This window comes from Bombina bombina, chromosome 2 (genome assembly GCF_027579735.1).
Source record: "Bombina bombina isolate aBomBom1 chromosome 2, aBomBom1.pri, whole genome shotgun sequence".
In the NCBI taxonomy this organism is placed as follows: Eukaryota; Metazoa; Chordata; class Amphibia; order Anura; family Bombinatoridae; genus Bombina; species Bombina bombina.
The window spans coordinates 706,402,296-706,427,149 of record NC_069500.1 but is presented as its reverse complement, the minus strand read 5'-3'; the positions used below and the strand labels follow the sequence as shown (position 1 = coordinate 706,427,149).

Below are 24,854 nucleotides of genomic sequence, written 5' to 3'. Positions count from 1 at the left end.
GTAACAATGTATAGTTCTGCTTATTTTTTAAGAACATTGTGCTGATATTCAGACTCCTAACCAAGCCCCACAATGTCAGATGTATACACACGTTTACAGACTCCTGCTGGCTCCCAGACTAACTCATCAAAACTAATAAACTAGGAGCTTCTAAGTAAGTTTTTAAACAGTTTTATACTGGATTTTTTTATCCGTATCTGTGCATATTCTTCTTTATAATAGTGTCTATTACATGCAGTTATATGAAAATTGGTGTATACTGTCCCTTTAAGTATCCAGGGGAAGAGACCTTGATACAGTCCTGGGAGTATCACCATTCAGCCAAATGCTGTGTAACTAACTCATTCCTTCTGCTTTTAATCTAGCTGTGTGCAGGCAAGTGAGAGCCAGACTTTGTGTGTTATGTTCATAAGATAAAGTAAATAATATTCTTTAAAAAATATATATTCATTAATTCTATTTTTAATAATATTGCAAGACATACCAAAAAACAACTCCTCCAAATTTCCCCTGAAATATCATACCTTATAATCGTATGCAGTGCTTAAAAGGATATTGTTCGCTGTTGGATGCCATTCAATAAGCCCAACCCTTCTCGAGTGGCCCAACAGCTCCTTTCTTGCATTTGTCAAGCTCTTCGTTAAAAACTGTTTTGGGATATCCCAAATCTTTACCTGTTAGACCAGAAGGAAAAAGGTTTCACAACAACGGTAAATTAAAAAAAAATTACTTTTCAGCAGCAAAAACCTAGAAAATAATCACAATATAAAAAAAGGTATTTATGATTTGTTAAATATTATGGGAAACAAATTCTTAAGAAATAGTATCACTCATTTTTTGTTGTGGTTCATAAAAAGTTGTCATGCTTTATATCACCTAAGATATATTTATATTTTATGATTATTTAAAGAGACATTTAACACTTTGAGACGGTAATATAAAATGATAAACTGTATATATATAAAAATTCTGCAATATATTTTCATTACTTATTTTGTCCCCTTTTCCTGTAATTCCATTCTGAAATTGTGAGGTTTTCAGTTCCTGTTAGAAATGAAAGTGCAGAACACTGTTACATTCCACACATCCATTGGCTGTACACTCTAGTAACCTATTTATAACTGTCTCTAATTGGTTACAGCAGAGAAGGTAACCTAAGTTACAACATGGCAGCTCCCATTCTTTTATAGACACTAAAACTTTTTGTCAATATTTAAACAGCTAATAAAACTATAAAAAAAATACATCTACATGTTATTTTCAGACTAATATTTTCTTTGAATGCATCATTCTATCCAGCATTTATTTAGTGTTTAATGTCCTTTTAATATAAATATTACTAATCTAATTTGTGTATTACATATAAACGTAGAATTCTTATTGATTGATATATTGTGCTAAGTAACTTTGAGAAAAGCAAAGAGACACAGTTACTTACAATGCTAGATATATTTTGCAACCATTCTTGTGAAGACTAGAGTATTTACATGATGATTACAAATATTACCAGTTATGAGATGGCAGAGGTGGTAGTACTCAGCACCGGTGGAGTACCTGCACAAAATAAGTATATACAGTATCTCACAAAAGTGAGTACACCCCTCACATTTTTGTAAATATTTTATTATATCTTTTCATGTGACAACACTGAAGAAATGACACTTTGCTACAATGTAAAGTAGTAAGTGTACATCCTGTATAACAGGGTAAATTTGCTGTCCCCTCAAAATAACTCAACACACAGCCATTAATGTCTAAACCATGGGCAACGAAAGTGAGTACACCCCTTAGTGGAAATGTCCAAATTGGGCCTAAAGTGTCAATATTTTGTGTGGCCACCATTATATTTCAGCACTGCCATAACCCTCTTGGGCATGGAGTTCACCAGAGCTTCACAGAATGCCACTGGAGTCCTCTTCAACTCCTCCATGACAACATCACGGAGCTGGTGGATGTTAGAGACCTTGTGTTCCCCCACCTTCCATTTGAGGATGCCCCACAGATTCTCAAATGAATTTAGGTCTGGAGACATGCTTGGCCAGTCCATCACATTTACCCTCAGCTTCTTTAGCAAGGCAGTGGTCATCTTGGAGGTGTGTTTGGGGTCGTTATCATATTGGAATACTGCCCTGTGGCCCAGTCTCCGAAATGAAGGGGATCATGCTCTGCTTCAGTATGTCACAGTACATGTTGGCATTCATGGTTTCCTCAATGAACTGTAGCTCCCCAGTGCCCAGACCATGACACTCCAACCACCATGCTTGACTGTAGGCAAGACACACTTGTCTTTGTACTCCAAACCTGGTTGCCGCCACACATGCTTGACACTATCTGGACCAAAAAAAGGTTATCTTGGTCTCATCGGACCACAGGACATGGTTTCAGTAATCCATGTCCTTATTCTGCTTGTCTTCAGCAAACTGTTTGCGGTCTTTCATGTACATTATCTTTAGAAGAGGCTTCCTTCTGGGACGACAGCCACGCAGACCAATTTAATGCAGTGTGCGGCGTATGGTCTGAGCACTGACAGGCTGACCCCCACCCCTTCAACCTCTGCAGCAATGCTGGCAGCACTCATGCATCTATTTCCCAAAGACAACCTCTGGATATGACGCTGAGCATGTGCACTCAACTTCTTTGATCAACCATGGTCAAGGCCTGTTCTGAGTGGAACCTGTCCTGTGAAACGCTGTATGGTCTTCCCCACCATGCCGCAGCTCAGTTTCAGAGTCTTGGCAATCTTCTTATAGCCTAGGCCATCTTTATGTAGCGCAAAAATTCATTGTTTCAGATCCTCAGAGAGATCTTTTGCCATGTTGAACTTCCAGTAACCAGTATGAGAGAGTGTGAGAGCGATAACACCAAATTTAACACTTCTGCTCCCCATTCACACCTGAGACCTTGTAACACTAACAAGTCAAATGACACCGGGAGGGAAAATGGCCCAATTTGGACTTTCCCATTTAGGGGTGTACTCACTTTTGTTGCAAACGGTTTAGACATTAATGGAGTTATGAGTTATTTTGAGGGGACAGCAAATTTACACTGTTATACAGGCTGTACACTCACTACTTTACATTGTAGCAAAGTGTCATTTCTTCAGTGTTGTCACATGAAAATATATAATAAAATATTTACAAAAATGTGAGGGGTGTACTCACTTTTGTAAGATATTGTGTATGTGTATATGTATGTATGTATATATATATATATATATATATATATATATATATATATATATATATATATATATATATATATATATATATATTTATTATTATTTTTCATTAAAATTATGGTGGAGATAAAAGTCTGAGATTAAAATCCTCCATGTCTCAAAACAAAATCAATATAAATTGTTGCATAGGAAATTACCCCATCTGGGCAAGTATCCCCGCTTGCTTTTACCCAGTAACACTCCATATACACTACACAGATGTGCTAATTTCCTATGCAACTATATATATATATATATATATATTCTATATATAGCTATATAGGTTTAGATATATATAATTTTACATTATCAGATATATATATAGAAATTAGGAAAATTTCTATGTGAAGAACATTGGAATGTAAAATATATGTAATGTGCCTCGGGTTTCGCAATGTAGGTCTAATGTAGTGTGGGGTTATCTTAAGGCACGTTATTAAAGTATTAAATACTGTAAAAATAATATAGATACTGTAAAATAAAAGTATATACAATATATATATATATATATATATATATATATATATATATAATACACAAATACATATATATATATATATATATATATATATATATATATATATATATACACACACACACACATATACACGTGGAATATGTTCAGCTGATATATATATATATATATATATATATATATATATATATATATATATATATATATATATATATATATATATATATATATATATATATATATATATATATATATATATATATACACACATACACATAATATATACTTTTTTTCCCAGTATCTATAATTATGATTTTTACAATATTTAATATTTTAATAACGTGCCTTAAGATAACTAATTTGTGCTAACCCCACACTACATTACGAAATCCGAAGCACGTTACATATATTTTACATTCCAATGTTCTTCACACACATACATATATATACACACACACACACACACACACGTATATATTTATATATTTTTATTAGATCAATAATAATAATTTACATTAATATTTTTCAATATTTTATATTTAATAAATACATAACACACCTTACGATAACTCATGTCGGGTTAGCGCAAATTAAGAATTAGTGTACTCCTGCCAATATCTATAATAATAATTAATATTTTTTACATTTCATAATTAATATTTCAATAACATGCCTTATAACTATTTCTTCATGTGCGCTAATCAGACAACATGTTAGACCCACATTGCGAAATCCGAAGTGCGTTACACATATTTTACATTCCAATACATTTTCCTGTATGTGAAGAACATTGGAATGTGAAATATGAATAACTAGTTTTTTCTTCTAAGCTCTAAATTAAAGTCTATGGGGAGAAGTTAGCACAATCGCGATATCTGAAGTCCTGAAGTTAGCGTGTTGGGTTTCGCACGTGCACAAAACTCGTAATACGCTGGCTAACCCGCGTGAGCATAAAAGATTATTTCTAGTGGTGTTGATGCTCAAGCGAAAGCACAAAAAAGCACACCACTTGTCAACTAGCCCTAAATGAGAAAGAATATAAAAAAAAATCATCTTTAATCTTTCATTAACACAGTATTATAATCACAAAACCTCGTGCCCTAATTATAACAGATACTGGTTTCAACAAAACAGCAAAAAGATTCAATGAATTCCAAAACAAACCTTTTCAGGATTTTTTTTTCTACAATAAGATGTTAAACTCAATTAATTTAAAAAAGAAATATGCAAGAGTTTAATACACGCTAGCACTTACAATAAGCCTAGTGCTAGATAAAATATTGTTGCAAAGTTACCTTCCAAAAATTCCCAAATCTCTAATAAACCCTCCTGGCAGGCCAATTATATCAGGGATGGATTGATTCAATCATGAGTAATTTATCCAAATACACAAATACAAATCTACAAAAATATGCTATAGAACTATCATAATACCTAAAAGATTGTACACAAGTAAAAATAAAAGCAAGAGTGATTTATTGTTTGCGACACGTTTCTATTTAGGAAGTAGTTTCATCAGGCATTCTTATTATGTTCATCCGTATTGAAGCACAACAAGTTTACACTATGTGGTGCTGCTTTTTGTATGCTTGATTTCTAAGATCAATTACTGATACCTGTGGCGTTGAAGTGGCGCTACCAAGTGTTTTTTTATATATAAGAATATCTTATTGGTTGGGCTTTTTGCACAATATTTTGTCTTGTACTTTAATTTTATATTTGAATTATATATTGTTTATATTTCTATTAAACTCATTGTATCAGTCAATTTTTTCACATTATTTTATTTATTCGGTTTTACAATGCATTAGGGTGCCCTATAGGATTATATATATATATTTTGATTGTTTGGAAAGGCAGCAAGGAATATCTCGATTATACAATATGATTGATAAGAAGTTAAATATCCTGTTTGTTACAGAATATTGTACTAATAAAAGACTGAATCAGAATATCATCAGAAAAAAATGTCATTCATCTTAAAAATTATAATATTATAGGGGATAAATTGAGAGAATCTCCAGTTTGTGTATAATTTTTTTTTTTAGAAATATGAAGTATATTCTAACACCAAGTGTCTAATCAGGTAATCGAACCCCAATAGATTTTGATCTAAGGGGGAGGATACTGAGCGGTTTCTTCCCTTTTGTTTCGTGTAAGACATGTACACATAAGCTCAAAACAAAATCTATTAAGTCTAAGGTTAAAGGGACATTAAACACTTTGAGATGGTAATATAAAACGATAAATTGTAAATAGAAAAAAAAAATCTGCAATATACTTTCATTATTTATTTTTCCCCTTTTGCTGTAATTCCATTCTAAAATTGTGAGCTTTTCAGTTCCTGCTAGAAATAGAAGCACAGAACCCTGTTATATTCTACAGAGCCATTGGTTGCACTTTAGTGACCTATTTATAACTGTCCCTAATTGGCCACAGCAGAGAAGGTAACCTAAGTTACAACATGGTAGCTCCTATTGTTTTACAGACACTAAATCTTTACACTTATTTTGTCACAATTTAAACAACTAATGCAACTTTAAAAAAAATACATCTACATATTATTCTCAGACTAATCTTTTCTTTGAAAGCATCATTCTATCTAGCATTTATTTAGTTTTTAGTGTCCCTTTAATAATGAGTCCTTTGTGAATACATCAAATAAGTTCATGTATCTTAAACTGGTGATAGATCTCATAATTTGGCTGTAGGTTGCAATATGTTGGCCAAACATCACAGATGCTAAGAGATCATGGGAGCATATTCTACAAATAAAATGGAAAAAACATTTTAAACAATATCATAATAGTAGTACAAAGAGCTTTAGATACATGGGAATACAGAAAGTACATGACTGGAGTAACCATGAAAGTAACTATGAAAAGGGGAAGGGGAAGTAACTATGAAAACAAGTTACTCCTAAGTGAAGTAAAATTGATTTTTAAATTTAGATGGTGTATCCAAAAACACAATCTTGAGAACAAAATCCCAATATAAATCTGTGAATAAAAATAGTGTTATATTATTACACACAGTGCACAAACAAAACAGTGGCTGTATGTTCCTTTTAATATTTAATATGTTTCTAATATTATTTTAAATAAATGTTTAAAGAAGCAGACCTGGATGCTTGAGAGTATTACTTATAGTGCTATAATCCTAGAGCTAGATGTAGTTCTGAAGAGTGAGTGTACCTGTATCTATATCTACCTTACTACATTGTTGCACTATGATCATTTGTTGTTGCTTTTGTTTTTGAGGATTGAAGAAATTGTGCAGAATAAAAAGGACCCTTGAATCCATCTTACCTCATTATTTTGGTTCATATGTGGTATTTTGTTTGTGCACTGGGTGTAATAATAGAACACTATTTTTATTCACATGGTTAAATTGAGTCTTTATGATTTTTAATGGTTTTGATGGTTTTCATTTTTATTCATTTATTTATGAATATGTATATTTCACACCTGGTAGTTTAACAATATCTATTAACTTTTAAGGATTTTTATAACTTTTTTCTTAATTATTTTCTCTTAATTACTTTTTTTCACATTTTTAATACTCCTAATAAAAAAAATTCTTCTATATACGTTAGCTCATATATGCCACCTTATAAATTTTTGTTACACTCATACAGATTCCTAGATGTCCATAGGACTACAAATTAACAAACACACTGGAAAACAGCACACATGTGCAGGCATAGAATCCAAGACTTGGCAAGTCTACATATCAGCAGAACAAATAGAGGTTATTCCAGCCACCCTTAAAAGAAAGGACCTTTATTACCATCTTACAGGGTCCATTGGGATAAAATATGTTTCAGGCCTAATATAGGCATACATGACTAACGGCCTACAGTAGGCCTGAAACGTTGTATTTTATCCGTATAGACCCTGTAAGAAGAGAATAAAGGTCCTTTCTTTTAAGCGTGGCTGGAATCACCTTTGTTTGTTCATAGGACTACAATTCCCATGAATATTTGTGTGCGCCCGACGGAAGTTATGTTTACTGGAAGTCACCTAATTTTATCAACGTCAACTGTATTTGACGTTCTCATTATGGCACCGGTCGCACTACCCCTTACATTGTGGGTGCTGAAATGTGGTGATAAGTTGTATTGCAGCAGCCAATCAGAATATGCAACAATTATAATTTGCTACATTACGACCAATTATCTAATAAAGTTTGTTTTGAGCATGAACAATTTTGGCGCTGTTGCTATTAGATTTCTAATTGGTTGGCTTATTGTTTTTATAGGCGCTTGTAGTCCCTGGGGAGTTAGTCTTAAAAAAGGCACAGTTGGGACCAAAATGCGTACAACTACTTTTCTTCACAGGTTATACACATCCGGTTTCAAGTATCAGAGGTGCGCAGTTAACCTTTGTATTTTTTTTTGGATAACTGGGTTTCCTTTTTTGTTGGGATTGTTTTTCTTTTTTTTTTATAAAATGTTGTAACTTTTTCTCACACATCTTTGTTGGTTGTTCATTGTGTTTATTGTATATATTTGATGTTTAAATAAATGGTACTAAATTGATAGCATGCACCTTTGTCTGCATTGTCACTTAGGGGTTTACAAGATAAATAAAAGCATAATAACCATTAGTTGTTGAAGCTGAAACTGAAATATTTAGCACTTGGCACACTCTGGCACAATTCATAAACAAAAATGAAGACTAAAAAACAAAAACGTTTATTGTTTACGGATTATTTTTTTACTGTAAATACACAATGCTACTCTATACAATGAAGTGAAATAATTGTGACTTACAGACGCATCTTCAGAACAGGACGCTATTACAAAATCATCAAAGGGGTTCCACTTGATGTCAAGCACATTCCCTCGATGGCCACAAACCTTTGGATAATGAGCATCTAACTTTCCTGTCTGCAAAGTAAAGCAAAAAAAAAAAAACAACTGAGTTTACAAATCAATTCCATTTGACTTAGCTGATTTTTTTTAAAATGAATGGATTAATTTTGTCTTTTAGAGCCCTAGGGACATATATACACCCTAACTTATGTAACATTCTATATGTGAAGCATATACCTTGTAAAACATGTCATTTTATTTATTATATTATGTTAACATTTTTGTCAATGTTTAGTCTAAAGAATACTTTCAAAATGAGACCAAAACAGCTTATTTATAAATGTAGACAAAGGACCTTTAAATACAGCAGAATTACATAATCAACAAGTACATAATAAAAACAATACATTAACACTTGCTTTGAATTTCAAATAAGCAGTAGATGTTTTTTTTGAACAAATGTTATGAAATGTTGACCTTGTGCACATGTTCAATAGGAGCTGGTGCCCCGGAAAGTGTGCATATAAAAAGTCTGTGCAAAAACATAATTTATGTAAGAACTTACCTGATAAATTCATTTCTTTCATATTAGCAAGAGTCCATGAGCTAGTGACGTATGGGATATACATTCCTACCAGGAGGGGCAAAGTTTCCCAAACCTCAAAATGCCTATAAATACACCTCTCACCACACCCACAAATCAGTTTAACGCATAGCCAAGAAGTGGGGTGATAAGAAAAAAGTGCGAAAGCATAAAAAAATAAGGAATTGGAATAATTGTGCTTTATACAAAAAAATCATAACCACCACAAAAAGGGTAGGCCTCATGGACTCTTGCTAATATGAAAGAAATGAATGTATCAGGTAAGTTCTTACATAAATTATGTTTTCTTTCATGTAATTAGCAAGAGTCCATAAGCTAGTGACGTATGGGATAATGAATACCCAAGATGTGGATCTTCCACACAAGAGTCACTAGAGAGGGAGGGATAAAATAAAGACAGCCAATTCCGCTGAAAAATAATCCACACCCAAAACAAAGTTTAAATCTTATAATGAAAAAAACTGAAATTATAAGCAGAAGAATCAAACTGAAACAGCTGCCTGAAGTACTTTTCTACCAAAAACTGCTTCAGAAGAAGAAAACACATCAAAATGGTAGAATTTAGTAAAAGTATGCAAAGAAGACCAAGTGGCTGCTTTGCAAATCTGATCAACCGAAGCTTCATTCCTAAACGCCCAGGAAGTAGAAACTGACCTAGTAGAATGAGCTGTTATCCTTTGAGGCGGAGTTTTACCCGACTCGACATAAGCATGATGAATCAAAGATTTTAACCAAGATGCCAAAGAAATGGCAGAAGCCTTCTGACCTTTCCTAGAACCGGAAAAGATAACAAATACACTAGAAGTCTTTCGGAAATCCTTAGTAGCTTCAACATAATATTTCAAAGCTCTAACTACATCCAAAGAATGCAACGACTTTTCCTTAGAATTCTTAGGATTAGGACACAATGAAGGAACCACAATTTCTCTACTAATGTTGTTAGAATTCACAACCTTAGGTAAAAATTTAAAAGAAGTTCGCAACACCGCCTTATCCTGATGAAAAATCAGAAAAGGAGACTCACAAGAAAGAGCAGATAATTCAGAAACTCTTCTAACAGAAGAGATGGCCAAAAGAAACAAAACTTTCCAAGAAAGTAATTTAATGTCCAGCGAATGCATAGGTTCAAACGGAGGAGCTTGAAGAACCCCCAGAACCAAATTCAAACTCCAAGGAGGAGAAATTGACTTAATAACAGGTTTTATACGAACCAAAGCTTGTACAAAACAATGAATATCAGGAAGACTAGCAATCTTTCTGTGAAAAAGAACAGAAAGAGCAGAGATTTGTCCTTTCAAGGAACTTGCAGACAAACCTTTATCCAAACCATCCTGAAGAAACTGTAAAATTCTAGGAATTCTAAAAGAATGCCAAGAAAAATGATGAGTAAGACACCAAGAAAAGTAAATCTTCCAGACTCGATAATATATCTTCCTAGATACAGATTTACGAGCCTGTAACATAGTATTAATCACAGAGTCAGAGAAACCTCTATGACTGAGAATCAAGCGTTCAATCTCCATACCTTCAAATTTCAGGATTTGAGATCCTGATGGAAAAAAGGACCTTGCGATAGAAGGTCTGGTCTTAACGGAAGAGTCCACGGTTGGCAAGTGGCCATCCGGACAAGATCCGCATACCAAAACCTGTGAGGCCATACTGGAGCCACCAGCAGAACAAACGAGCACTCCTTTAGAATCTTGGAAATCACTCTTGGAAGAAGAACTAGAGGCGGAAAGATATAGGCAGGATGATACTTCCAAGGAAGTGACAATGCATCCACTGCCTCCGCTTGAGGATCCCTGGATCTGGACAGATACCTGGGAAGCTTCTTGTTTAGATGAGAAGCCATCAGATCTATTTCTGGAAGTCCCCACATTTGAACAATCTGAAGAAATACCTCTGGGTGAAGAGACCATTCGCCCGGATGTAACGTTTGGCGACTGAGATAATCCGCTTCCCAATTGTCTATACCTGGGATATGAACCGCAGAAATTAGACAGGAGCTGGATTCCGCCCATACCAGTATTCGAGATACTTCTTTCATAGCCAGAGGACTGTGAGTCCCTCCTTGATGAATCAGAAATAGCATCAGGGACGGGAAAAACTTCTGGAATAACTACAGGAGATTTAAAAACCTTATTTAAACGTTTAGATTTAGTTTTAAGAGGACCAGATTCCTCTATCTCTAATGCAATTAAGACTTCTTTAAGTAAAGAACGAATAAATTCCATTTTGAATAAATATGAAGATTTATCAGCATCAACCTCTGAAACTGAATCCTCTGAACCAGAGGAAACATTATCAGAATCAGAATGATGATGTTCATTTAAAAATTCATCTGAAAAATTAGAAGTTTTAAAAGACCTTTTACGCTTACTAGAAGGAGGAATAACAGACATAAGAAATAACAGAAAACAGGAGCGCTAAAAAGCTGAAGGTGAAGTATCTCTAAACGTGAATATAAATACAATAAAAACAGAATTTATGTTTACCTGATAAATTTCTTTCTCCAACGGTGTGTCCGGTCCACGGCGTCATCCTTACTTGTGGGATATTCTCTTCCCCAACAGGAAATGGCAAAGAGCCCAGCAAAGCTGGTCACATGATCCCTCCTAGGCTCCGCCTACCCCAGTCATTCGACCGACGTTAAGGAGGAATAATAGCATAGGAGAAACCATATGGTACCGTGGTGACTGTAGTTAAAGAAAATAAATTATCAGACCTGATTAAAAAACCAGGGCGGGCCGTGGACCGGACACACCGTTGGAGAAAGAAATTTATCAGGTAAACATAAATTCTGTTTTCTCCAACATAGGTGTGTCCGGTCCACGGCGTCATCCTTACTTGTGGGAACCAATACCAAAGCTTTAGGACACGGATGAAGGGAGGGAGCAAATCAGGTCACCTAAATGGAAGGCACCACGGCTTGCAAAACCTTTCTCCCAAAAATAGCCTCAGAAGAAGCAAAAGTATCAAACTTGTAAAATTTGGTAAAAGTGTGCAGTGAAGACCAAGTCGCTGCCCTACATATCTGATCAACAGAAGCCTCGTTCTTGAAGGCCCATGTGGAAGCCACAGCCCTAGTGGAATGAGCTGTGATTCTTTCGGGAGGCTGCCGTCCGGCAGTCTCGTAAGCCAATCTGATGATGCTTTTAATCCAAAAAGAGAGAGAGGTAGAAGTTGCTTTTTGACCTCTCCTTTTACCTGAATAAACAACAAACAAGGAAGATGTTTGTCTAAAATCCTTTGTAGCATCTAAATAGAATTTTAGAGCGCGAACAACATCCAAATTGTGCAACAAGCGTTCCTTCTTTGAAACTGGTTTCGGACACAGAGAAGGTACGATAATCTCCTGGTTAATGTTTTTGTTAGAAACAACTTTTGGAAGAAAACCAGGTTTAGTACGTAAAACCACCTTATCTGCATGGAACACCAGATAAGGAGGAGAACACTGCAGAGCAGATAATTCTGAAACTCTTCTAGCGGAAGAAATTGCAACTAAAAACAAAACTTTCCAAGATAATAACTTAATATCAACGGAATGTAAGGGTTCAAACGGAACCCCCTGAAGAACTGAAAGAACTAAATTGAGACTCCAAGGAGGAGTCAAAGGCTTGTAAACAGGCTTGATTCTAACCAGAGCCTGAACAAAGGCTTGAACATCTGGCACAGCTGCCAGTTTTTTGTGAAGTAACACCGACAAGGCAGAAATCTGTCCCTTCAGGGAACTTGCCGATAATCCTTTTTCCAATCCTTCTTGAAGGAAGGATAGAATCCTAGGAATCTTAACCTTGTCCCAAGGGAATCCTTTAGATTCACACCAACAGATATATTTTTTCCAAATTTTGTGGTAAATCTTTCTAGTTACAGGCTTTCTGGCCTGAACAAGAGTATCGATAACAGAATCTGAGAAACCTCGCTTCGATAAAATCAAGCGTTCAATCTCCAAGCAGTCAGCTGGAGTGAAACCAGATTCGGATGTTCGAACGGACCCTGAACAAGAAGGTCTCGTCTCAAAGGTAGCTTCCAAGGTGGAGCCGATGACATATTCACCAGATCTGCATACCAAGTCCTGCGTGGCCACGCAGGAGCTATCAAGATCACCGACGCCCTCTCCTGATTGATCCTGGCTACCAGCCTGGGGATGAGAGGAAACGGCGGGAACACATAAGCTAGTTTGAAGGTCCAAGGTGCTACTAGTGCATCCACTAGAGCCGCCTTGGGATCCCTGGATCTGGACCCGTAGCAAGGAACTTTGAAGTTCTGACGAGAGGCCATCAGATCCATGTCTGGAATGCCCCATAGTTGAGTGACTTGGGCAAAGATTTCCGGATGGAGTTCCCACTCCCCCGGATGCAATGTCTGACGACTCAGAAAATCCGCTTCCCAATTTTCCACTCCCGGGATGTGGATAGCAGACAGGTGGCAGGAGTGAGACTCCGCCCATAGAATAATCTTGGTCACTTCTTCCATCGCTAGGGAACTCCTTGTTCCCCCCTGATGGTTGATGTACGCAACAGTCGTCATGTTGTCTGATTGAAACCGTATGAACTTGGTCCTCGCTAGGTGAGGCCAAGCCTTGAGAGCATTGAATATCGCTCTCAGTTCCAGAATATTTATCGGTAGAAGAGATTCTTCCCGAGACCAAAGACCCTGAGCTTTCAGGGATCCCCAGACCGCGCCCCAGCCCATCAGACTGGCGTCGGTCGTGACAATGACCCACTCTGGTCTGCGGAATGTCATCCCTCGTGACAGGTTGTCCAGGGACAGCCACCAACGGAGTGAGTCTCTGGTCCTCTGATTTACTTGTATCTTTGGAGACAAGTCTGTATAGTCCCCATTCCACTGACTGAGCATGCACAGTTGTAATGGTCTTAGATGAATGCGCGCAAAAGGAACTATGTCCATTGCCGCTACCATCAACCCGATCACTTCCATGCACTGAGCTACGGAAGGAAGAGGAACGGAATGAAGAATTCGACAAGAGTCCAGAAGTTTTGTCTTTCTGGCCTCTGTTAGAAAAATCCTCATTTCTGAGGAGTCTATAATTGTTCCCAAGAAGGGAACCCTTGTTGACGGGGATAGAGAACTCTTTTCCACGTTCACTTTCCAGCCGTGAGATCTGAGAAAGGCCAGGACAATGTCCGTGTGAGCCTTTGCTCGAGGGAGGGACGACGCTTGAATCAGAATGTCGTCCAGGTAAGGTACTACTGCAATGCCCCTTGGTCTTAGCACCGCTAGAAGGGACCCTAGTACCTTTGTGAAAATCCTTGGAGCAGTGGCTAATCCGAAAGGAAGCGCCACGAACTGGTAATGTTTGTCCAGGAATGCAAACCTTAGGAACCGATGATGTTCCTTGTGGATAGGAATATGTAGATACGCATCCTTTAAATCCACCGTGGTCATGAATTGACCTTCCTGGATGGAAGGAAGGATAGTTCGAATGGTTTCCATCTTGAACGATGGGACCTTGAGAAATTTGTTTAAGATCTTGAGATCTAGGATTGGTCTGAACGTTCCCTCTTTTTTGGGAACTATGAACAGATTGGAGTAGAACCCCATCCCTTGTTCTCTCAATGGAACAGGATGAATCACTCCCATTTTTAACAGGTCTTCTACACAATGTAAGAACGCCTGTCTTTTTATGTGGTCTGAAGACAACTGAGACCTGTGGAACCTCCCCCTTGGGGGAAGTCCCTTGAATTCCAGAAGATAACCCTGGGAGACTATTTCTAGCGCCCAAGGATCCAGAACATCTCTTGCCCAAGCCTGAGCGAAGAGAGAGAGTCTGCCCCCCACCAGATCCGGTCCCGGATCGGGGGCCAATATTTCATGCTGTCTTGGTAGCAGTGGCAGGTTTCTTGGCCTGCTTTCCCTTGTTCCAGCCTTGCATTGGTCTCCAAGCTGGCTTGGCCTGAGAAGTATTACCCTCTTGCTTAGAGGACGTAGCACCTTGGGCTGGTCCGTTTTTACGAAAGGGACGAAAATTAGGTCTATTTTTTGCCTTGAAAGGCCGATCCTGAGGAAGGGCATGGCCCTTACCCCCAGTGATATCAGAGATAATCTCTTTCAAGTCAGGACCAAACAGCGTTTTCCCCTTGAAAGGAATGTTTAGTAGCTTGTTCTTGGAAGACGCATCAGCCGACCAAGATTTCAACCAAAGCGCTCTGCGCGCCACAATAGCAAACCCAGAATTCTTAGCCGCTAACTTAGCCAATTGCAAAGAGGCGTCTAGAGTGAAAGAATTAGCCAATTTGAGAGCATTGACTCTGTCCATAATCTCCTCATAAGGAGGAGAGTCACTATCGAGCACCTTAATCAGTTCATCAAACCAGAAATATGCGGCTGTAGTGACAGGGACAATGCATGAAATGGGTTGTAGAAGGTAACCCTGCTGAACAAACATCTTTTTAAGCAAACCTTCTAATTTTTTATCCATAGGATCTTTGAAAGCACAACTATCCTCTATGGGAATAGTGGTGCGTTTGTTTAAAGTAGAAACCGCTCCCTCGACCTTGGGGACTGACTGCCATAAGTCCTTTCTGGGGTCGACCATAGGAAACAATTTTTTAAATATGGGGGGAGGGACGAAAGGAATACCGGGCCTTTCCCATTCTTTATTAACAATGTCCGCCACCCGCTTGGGTATAGGAAAAGCTTCTGGGAGCCCCGGCACCTCTAGGAACTTGTCCATTTTACATAGTTTCTCTGGGATGACCAAATTTTCACAATCATCCAGAGTGGATAATACCTCCTTAAGCAAAATGCGGAGATGTTCCAATTTAAATTTAAAAGTAATCACATCAGATTCAGCCTGCTGAGAAATGTTCCCTAAATCAGTAATTTCTCCCTCAGACAAAACCTCCCTGGCCCCCTCAGATTGGGTTAGGGGCCCTTCAGAGATATTAATATCAGCGTCGTCATGCTCTTCAGTAACTAAAACAGAGCATCCACGCTTACGCTGACAAGGGTTCATTTTGGCTAAAATGTTTTTGACAGAATTATCCATTACAGCCGTTAATTGTTGCATAGTAAGGAGTATTGGCGCGCTAGATGTACTAGGGGCCTCCTGAGTGGGCAAGACTCGTGTAGACGAAGGAGGGAATGATGCAGTACCATGCTTACTCCCCTCACTTGAGGAATCATCTTGGGCATCATTGTCATTATCACATAAATCACATTTATTTAAATGAATAGGAATTCTGGCTTCCCCACATTCAGAACACAGTCTATCTGGTAGTTCAGACATGTTAAACAGGCATAAACTTGATAAGAAAGTACAAAAAACGTTTTGAAATAAAACCGTTACTGTCACTTTAAATTTTAAACTGAACACACTTTATTACTGCAATTGCGAAAAAACATGAAGGAATTGTTCAAAATTCACCAAACTTTCACCACAGTGTCTTAAAGCCTTGAAAATATTGCACACCAATTTTGGAAGCTTTAACCCTTAAAATAACGGAACCGGAGCCGTTTTAAGCTTTAACCCCTTTACAGTCCCTGGTATCTGCTTTGCTGAGACCCAACCAAACCCAAAGGGGAATACGATACCAAATGACGCCTTCAGAAGTCTTTTATAAGTATCAGAGCTCCTCTCACATGCGACTGCATGCCATGCCTCTCAAAAACAAGTGCGCAACACCGGCGCGAAAATGAGACTCTGCCTATGCTTTGGGAAAGCCCCTAAAGAATAAGGTGTCTAAAACAGTGCCTGCCGATATTATTATATCAAAATACCCAGAATAAATGATTCCTCAAGGCTAAATAAGTGTTAATATCAATCGATTTAGCCCAAAAAAGGTCTACAGTCTAAATAAGCCCTTGTGAAGCCCTTATTTACAATCGTAATAAACATGGCTTACCGGATCCCATAGGGAAAATGACAGCTTCCAGCATTACATCGTCTTGTTAGAATGTGTCATACCTCAAGCAGCAAAGGACTGCAAACTGTTCCCCCAACTGAAGTTAATTGCTCTCAACAGTCCTGTGTGGAACAGCCATGGATTTTAGTTACGGTTGCTAAAATCATTTTCCTCATACAAACAGAATTCTTCATCTCTTTTCTGTTTCTGAGTAAATAGTACGTACCAGCACTATTTGAAAATAACAAACTCTTGATTGAATAATGAAAAACTACAGTTAAACACTAAAAAACTCTAAGCCATCTCCGTGGAGATGTTGCCTGTACAACGGCAAAGAGAATGACTGGGGTAGGCGGAGCCTAGGAGGGATCATGTGACCAGCTTTGCTGGGCTCTTTGCCATTTCCTGTTGGGGAAGAGAATATCCCACAAGTAAGGATGACGCCGTGGACCGGACACACCTATGTTGGAGAAACCAGGTGTATCCTGCAAGTAGAAAAGTGCTATAAAAAACAAAATCTAAATTAATTCAAAGTGCCATTCACTAATGGTGTATATTTAGTAGAAAACGGAATACTTAATATTTCAAGTTACCAAGTGTGTCCCTTTAAATAGTGCACTAGTGTTCTTAATATGTATAAGGTACTATAATTAAAAAATGAGACCAAATCTTACATTTAAAAAGGGGCTATGCCAATTTAATATACTTCATAAAACACAAAAGATAAGTATTAGACAATTCTATTAAAAATTGTATAAATGAATAAAACTAACGGACGTCTCCGTTAAAAATAAAACTCAGGTTGCCACCACGTAAAAAATATATATAGGAAGATCCGTTAATGTGGACCAGTGGAACTAATAACAGTTCAAGTTGGAAAGTTCAACAGGAGAGATTTCCAAAGTTTATATTCTCAGCTAGCGATCAACCGCAGGCTTACCCCCACACTGTTTGTGCTCTGAAGTCTCTGTGATCAAAGTTACCGCCGTAGCGGGGTGACGTCATCTTTATGGGTGCTGTCCTGGATCGGCCTCCTGATTGGTCCTTTATCGGAGCGGCTTTAGAAGGTAACTGAATTTCCGCTACCAAAGTATCTGCTCTTAAGTGTATAACAACACGCAAGATACCTTTGAAGGAGTGATGTGTAGAAGAATTAGCTCTGTCCAATCCTCAAACGGAGGAGCTCTGATTTCACTCTGCGGAAAAGTTCCAAGCAGTAGTACCCTTGTCAGATTATGTCGACCTTGCTTGCCAAAAATGTCAGTCTCTGCCGGTCCAGCTCACAATTGCCGATTCTTTATTGTACAAAGGGTAACGACTTCCAACAGCACTGCACTCACAAGTGTAGCTCCAGCTTAGAGTGAAGATTGAATAACTATAGTTGTGACTTCATCAACGCGTTTCTCCCTATACAGGGCTTTTTCAAGATCTGTGAGTGTGCAGTGCTGTTGGAAGTCGTTACCCTTTGTACCGGCAGAGACTGACATTTTTGGCAAGCAAGGTCGACATAATCTGACAAGGGTACTACTGCACGGAACTTTTCCGCAGAGTGAAATCAGAGCTCCTCCGTTTGAGGATTGGACAGAGCTAATTCTTCTACACATCACTCCTTCAAAAGGTATCTTGCGTGTTGTTATACACTTAAGAGCAGATACTTTGGTAGCGGAAATTCAGTTACCTTCTAAAGCCGCTCCGATAAAGGACCAATCAGGAGGCCGATCCAGGACAGCGCCCATAAAGGTGACGTCACCCCGTTACGGCGGTAACTTTGATCACAGAGACTTCAGAGCACAAACAGTGTGGGGGTAAGCCTGCGGTTGATCGCTAGCTGAGAATATAAACTTTGGAAATCTCTCCTGTTAAACTTTCCAACTTGAACTGTTATTAGTTCCACTGGTCCACATTAACGGATCTTCCTATATATTTTTTTTATGTGGTGGCAACCTGAGTTTTATTTTTAACGGAGACGTCCGTTAGTTTTATTAATTTATACAATTTTTAATAGAATTGTCTAATACTTATCTTTTGTGTTTTATGAAGTATATTAAATTGGCATAGCCCCTTTTTTAAATGTAAGATTTGGTCTCATTTTTCAATTATAGTACCTTATACATATTAAGAACACTAGTGCACTATTTAAAGGGACACACTTGGTAACTTGAAATATTAAGTATTCCGTTTTCTACTAAATATACACCATTAGTGAATGGCACTTTGAATTAATTTATATTTTGTTTTTGATAGCACTTTTCTACTTGCAGGATACACCTGGTTTTATTGTATTTATATTCACGTTTAGAGATACTTCACCTTCAGCTTTTTAGCGCTCCTGTTTTCTGTTATTTCCTATTACTAGTTTCTGGCCTATATTAGGGACCTTTAGGTCTTTTCAGGAGTGTGGTGAATCACCCTGCGCTCATATTTAACCTTTATTTGAATAACAGACATAGCCTTCTTAATGGATTTAGAAACAAAATCTCTTATGTTAACAGGAACACTAGTATTAGATGTTGATGGAACAGCAACAGGTAATGTAACATTACTAAAGGAAATATTATCTGCATTAACAAGTTTGTCATGACATTCATTACAAACAACAGCTGGAGGAACAGATACCACAAGTTTACAGCAAATACACTTAACTTTGGTAGATCCAACATCAGGCAGCGATTTTCCAGAAGTATCTTCTGATTCAGGGTCAATCTGAGACATCTTGCAATATGTAAGAGAAAAAACAACATATAAAGCAAAATTGATCAAATTCCTTAAATGACAGTTTCAGGAATGGGAAAAAATGCCAGTGAACAAGCTTCTAGCAACCAGAAGCAAATAAACAATGAGACTTAAATAATGTGGAGACAATAATGACGCCCATATTTTTTAGCGCCAAAAAAAGACGCCCACATTATTTGGCGCCTAAATGCTTTTAGCGCCAAAAATGACGCCACATCCGGTAACGCCGACACTTTTGGTGCAAAAACGTCAAAAATTACACAACTTCCGGTGACAAGTACGACGCCGGAAATAACAAAGAAAATTTTTTGCGCCAAAAAAGTCTGCGCCAAAAATGACGCAATAAAATGAGGCATTTTCAGCCCACAGGGAAAAAAAAGTCAAATTTTAAGGTAAGAAAAAAATTTATTATTCAAATGCATTATCCCAAATAATGAAACTGACTGTCTGAAATAAGGAATATTGAACATCCTGAATCAAGGCAAATAAATGTTTAAACACAACTATTTAGAACTTTATATAAAAGTGCCCAACCATAGCTTAGAGTGTCACAAAAATAAGACTTACTTACCCCAGAACACTCATCTACATATAGTAGAAAGCCAAACCAGTACTGAAACGAGAATCAGTAGAGGTAATGGTATATATAAGAGTATATCGTCGATCTGAAAAGGGAGGTAAGAGATGAATCTCTACGACCGATAACAGAGAACCTATGAAATAGACCCCGTAGAAGGAGATCATTGAATTCAAATAGGCAATACTCTCTTCACATCCCTCTGACATTCACTGCACGCTGAGAGGAAAACCGGGCTCCAACCTGCTGCGGAGCGCATATCAACGTAGAATCTAGCACAAACTTACTTCACCAAAGTTTGTAAAACTGATTTGTGGGTGTGGTGAGGGGTGTATTTATAGGCATTTTGAGGTTTGGGAAACTTTGCCCCTCCTGGTAGGAATGTATATCCCATACGTCACTAGCTCATGGACTCTTGCTAATTACATGAAAGAAATTAAATAATAGAAGTAAATTGGAAAGTCTCTTAAAATTGCTTGGTCTATCTGAATCATGAAAGTTTAACTTTGGTGCCCCTTTAAGGTTTAACAGCTTATATTGAATACTGTTCTACTAAACCCTTATGTTCCATGGGAAATGATTAGGGGTTGCACAATACAATTATACCATTTACTGGGTGTAGGTTACAGTAACTGTAGTTATCCAAATCAAGTTATTTTTGGGGTACTGAGGTGAGATTGTAAGTCTAGATAGTGTTTGTCACTGCAAACTGACTGTGAATGGGCGTCCTAATGTTGTTCTTCGCACGTCCTGTGGATCCCTCAACATATCTGAAGGCCTAAATGGGTGTAATGACAGTAATATTTTGTAAGATAACTGACATATAGCAAACAGGGTGTAGACACAACTATACATGGAACAGATAGGATTGTCAATCAGCCTATATGTGCTTGATTCACTTGACTATGTTGACTAGACAAACAAGCAGTTATCCTTATTTATAATGGCTACCAAAAACACCACAAAAAAGGAAAGGCCAGGTGGGGGCATGTGCAAATTGACCCACAATGTATTTACTATAATCTACTATACTATAATTTACTATAATCTAGAAAAAAATAAAAACTGCAGTGACATTACAGGATATGAAATTGATTTAACAATGCACATTAATGAAAATGGTAATTTGTAAAATGGCATATATATTGACCAGGTTACAGTAAATATATAAATGCTTTTATTAAAAAAAAAAATTAAAAAAAATGAATGTATGTAAAATATATATTTAAAAAAAGTACGTAATAAAGTACTGCCATTCACTGAACAAAAAGGATAGGCGGGGCTTGTGGACTCTCCCCATCACAAAATAAATGATCAGGTAAGCATAGATTATTTTTATTTTTTTCATCAAATGGTGACAGTCCACGAATCATCATGTGGGAATGAATACCAGAGCAGTTAAGTCCATGAGATTCCCATTAAATAGGGGGAAGAAAAAACAGAGAAGGCAGGTATATTACTGATCATGCACTACAACCCACAGAACTTTCCTGCCAAAAGCAGCCTCAGAAGAGGCAAACTGATAGTGATAAAACTTGAAGAAAAAAAAAAGTATGCAAAGACGACCAAGTAGCTGCCTTGCAAATCTATAAAATAGAAGCCTGATTACAAAAGGACCAATAAGTGGCTACTAGACATGGCAGCCAAGAAAATTTAGTTTCAAACGGAATTTTCATTCCGAATTTGTTAGCTACACTATTCAGCATTTGTTTCATTTTAAACTAAAAAAATACTGCATTTTAGTTAAACATTTACATTCATTTTTGTAGGGCTACAACTATCGATTATTTTCATAATCGATTAATCGGCCGATTATTTTTTCGATTAATCAACTAATCGGATTAAAAAAAGAATCAATAATTGTTTCCTATATTTTAAATAAAATCCACATATTGAGTGTTACAAATATAAACTTCAGACTAAAACTTTACATTAACACAACTGTTTGTCCAATTTTTAAGCAGCAGAGCACAGTTTTATAATTAAACAAAAAAAAATGTATGTATGTATTATATATATTAAAAAAAAGTATTTAATAAAGTACTGCCATTCACTGAACAAAAAGGATAGGCGGGGCTTGTGGACTCTCCCCATCACAAAATAAATGATCAGGTAAGCATAGATTATTTTATTTTTTTCATCAAATGGTGACAGTCCACGAATCATCATGTGGGAATGAATACCAGAGCAGTTAAGTCCATGAGATCCCCATTAAATAGGGGGAAGAAAAAACAGAGAAGGCAGGTATATTACTGATCATGCACTACAACCCACAGAACTTTCCTGCCAAAAGCAGCCTCAGAAGAGGCAAACTGATAGTGATAAAACTTGAAGAAAAAAAAAAGTATGCAAAGACGACCAAGTAGCTGCCTTGCAAATCTGTAATATAGAAGCCTGATTACAAAAGGACCAATAAGTGGCTACTAGACATGGCAGCCAAGAAAATTTAGTTTCAAACAGAATTTTCATTCCGAATTTGTTAGCTACACTATTCAGCATTTGTTTCATTTTAAACTAAAAAAAACATAATTTATGTAAGAACTTACCTGATAAATTCATTTCTTTCATATTAGCAAGAGTCCATGAGCTAGTGACGTATGGGATATACATTCCTACCAGGAGGGGCAAAGTTTCCCAAACCTCAAAATGCCTATAAATACACCCCTCACCACACCCACAATTCAGTTTAACGAATAGCCAAGAAGTGGGGTGATAAAAAAGTGCAAAAGCATATAAAATAAGGAATTGGAATAATTGTGCTTTATACAAAAATCATAACCACCACAAAAAAAGGGCGGGCCTCATGGACTCTTGCTAATATGAAAGAAATGAATTTATCAGGTAAGTTCTTACATAAATTATGTTTTCTTTCATGTAATTAGCAAGAGTCCATGAGCTAGTGACGTATGGGATAATGATTACCCAAGATGTGGATCTTTCCACACAAGAGTCACTAGAGAGGGAGGGATAAAATAAAGACAGCCAATTCCTGCTGAAAATAATCCACACCCAAAATAAAGTTTAATGAAAAACATAAGCAGAAGATTCAAACTGAAACCGCTGCCTGAAGTACTTTTCTACCAAAAAATGCTTCAGAAGAAGAAAATACATCAAAATGGTAGAATTTAGTAAAAGTATGCAAAGAGGACCAAGTTGCTGCTTTGCAAATCTGATCAATCGAAGCTTCATTCCTAAACGCCCAGGAAGTAGAAACTGACCTAGTAGAATGAGCTGTAATCCTTTGAGGCGGAGTTTTACCCGACTCAACATAGGCAAGATGAATTAAAGATTTCAACCAAGATGCCAAAGAAATGGCAGAAGCTTTCTGGCCTTTTCTAGAACCGGAAAAGATAACAAATAGACTAGAAGTCTTACGGAAAGACTTAGTAGCTTCAACATAATATTTCAAAGCTCTAACAACATCCAAAGAATGCAACGATTTCTCCTTAGAATTCTTAGGATTAGGACATAATGAAGGAACCACGATTTCTCTACTAATGTTGTTGGAATTCACAACTTTAGGTAAAAAATCAAAAGAAGTTCGCAACACCGCCTTATCCTGATGAAAAATCAGAAAAGGAGACTCACAAGAAAGAGCAGATAATTCAGAAACTCTTCTGGCAGAAGAGATTGCCAAAAGGAACAAAACTTTCCAAGAAAGTAATTTAATGTCCAATGAACGCATAGGTTCAAACGGAGGAGCTTGAAGAACCCCCAGAACCAAATTCAAACTCCAAGGAGGAGAAATTGACTTAATGACAGGTTTTATACGAACCAAAGCTTGTACAAAACAATGAATATCAGGAAGAATAGCAATCTTTCTGTGAAAAAGAACAGAAAGAGCAGAGATTTGACCTTTCAAGGAACTTGCGGACAAACCCTTATCTAAACCATCCTGAAGAAACTGTAAAATTCTCGGTATTCTAAAAGAATGCCAAGAAAAATGATGAGAAAGACACCAAGAAATATAAGTCTTCCAGACTCTATAATATATCTCTCTAGATACAGATTTACGCGCCTGTAACATAGTATTAATCACAGAGTCAGAGAAACCTCTTTGACCAAGAATCAAGCGTTCAATCTCCATACCTTTAAATTTAAGGATTTCAGATCCTGATGGAAAAAAGGACCTTGCGACAGAAGGTCTGGTCTTAACGGAAGAGTCCACGGTTGGCAAGAGGCCATCCGGACCAGATCCGCATACCAAAACCTGTGAGGCCATGCCGGAGCTACCAGCAAAACAAACGAGCATTCCTTCAGAATCTTGGAGATTACTCTTGGAAGAAGAACTAGAGGCGGAAAGATATAGGCAGGATGATACTTCCAAGGAAGTGATAATGCATCCACTGCCTCCGCCTGAGGATCCCGGGATCTGGACAGATACCTGGGAAGTTTCTTGTTTAGATGAGACGCCATCAGATCTATTTCTGGAAGTTCCCACATTTGAACAATCTGAAGAAATACCTCTGGGTGAAGAGACCATTCGCCCGGATGCAACGTTTGGCGACTGAGATAATCCGCTTCCCAATTGTCTATACCTGGGATATGAACCGCAGAGATTAGA

General features: G+C 37.3%; 1 protein-coding gene across 5 annotated transcripts in view; it reads right to left on the bottom strand.

Moving 5' to 3' along the window:
- The window catches only part of CORO2A (coronin 2A), a 373,363-nt gene that overhangs the window by 133,996 nt on the left and 214,513 nt on the right, over positions 1-24,854 (bottom strand). For all 5 annotated transcript variants that reach the window (XM_053702692.1, XM_053702696.1, XM_053702694.1 and 2 more), the window contains exons 3-4: positions 8,467-8,583; positions 525-674 (exon numbers count right to left, since the gene is read on the bottom strand). In XM_053702692.1, the coding sequence (XP_053558667.1) occupies positions 525-674; positions 8,467-8,583 (267 nt within the window). The remainder of the gene's footprint in view (positions 1-524; positions 675-8,466; positions 8,584-24,854) is intronic.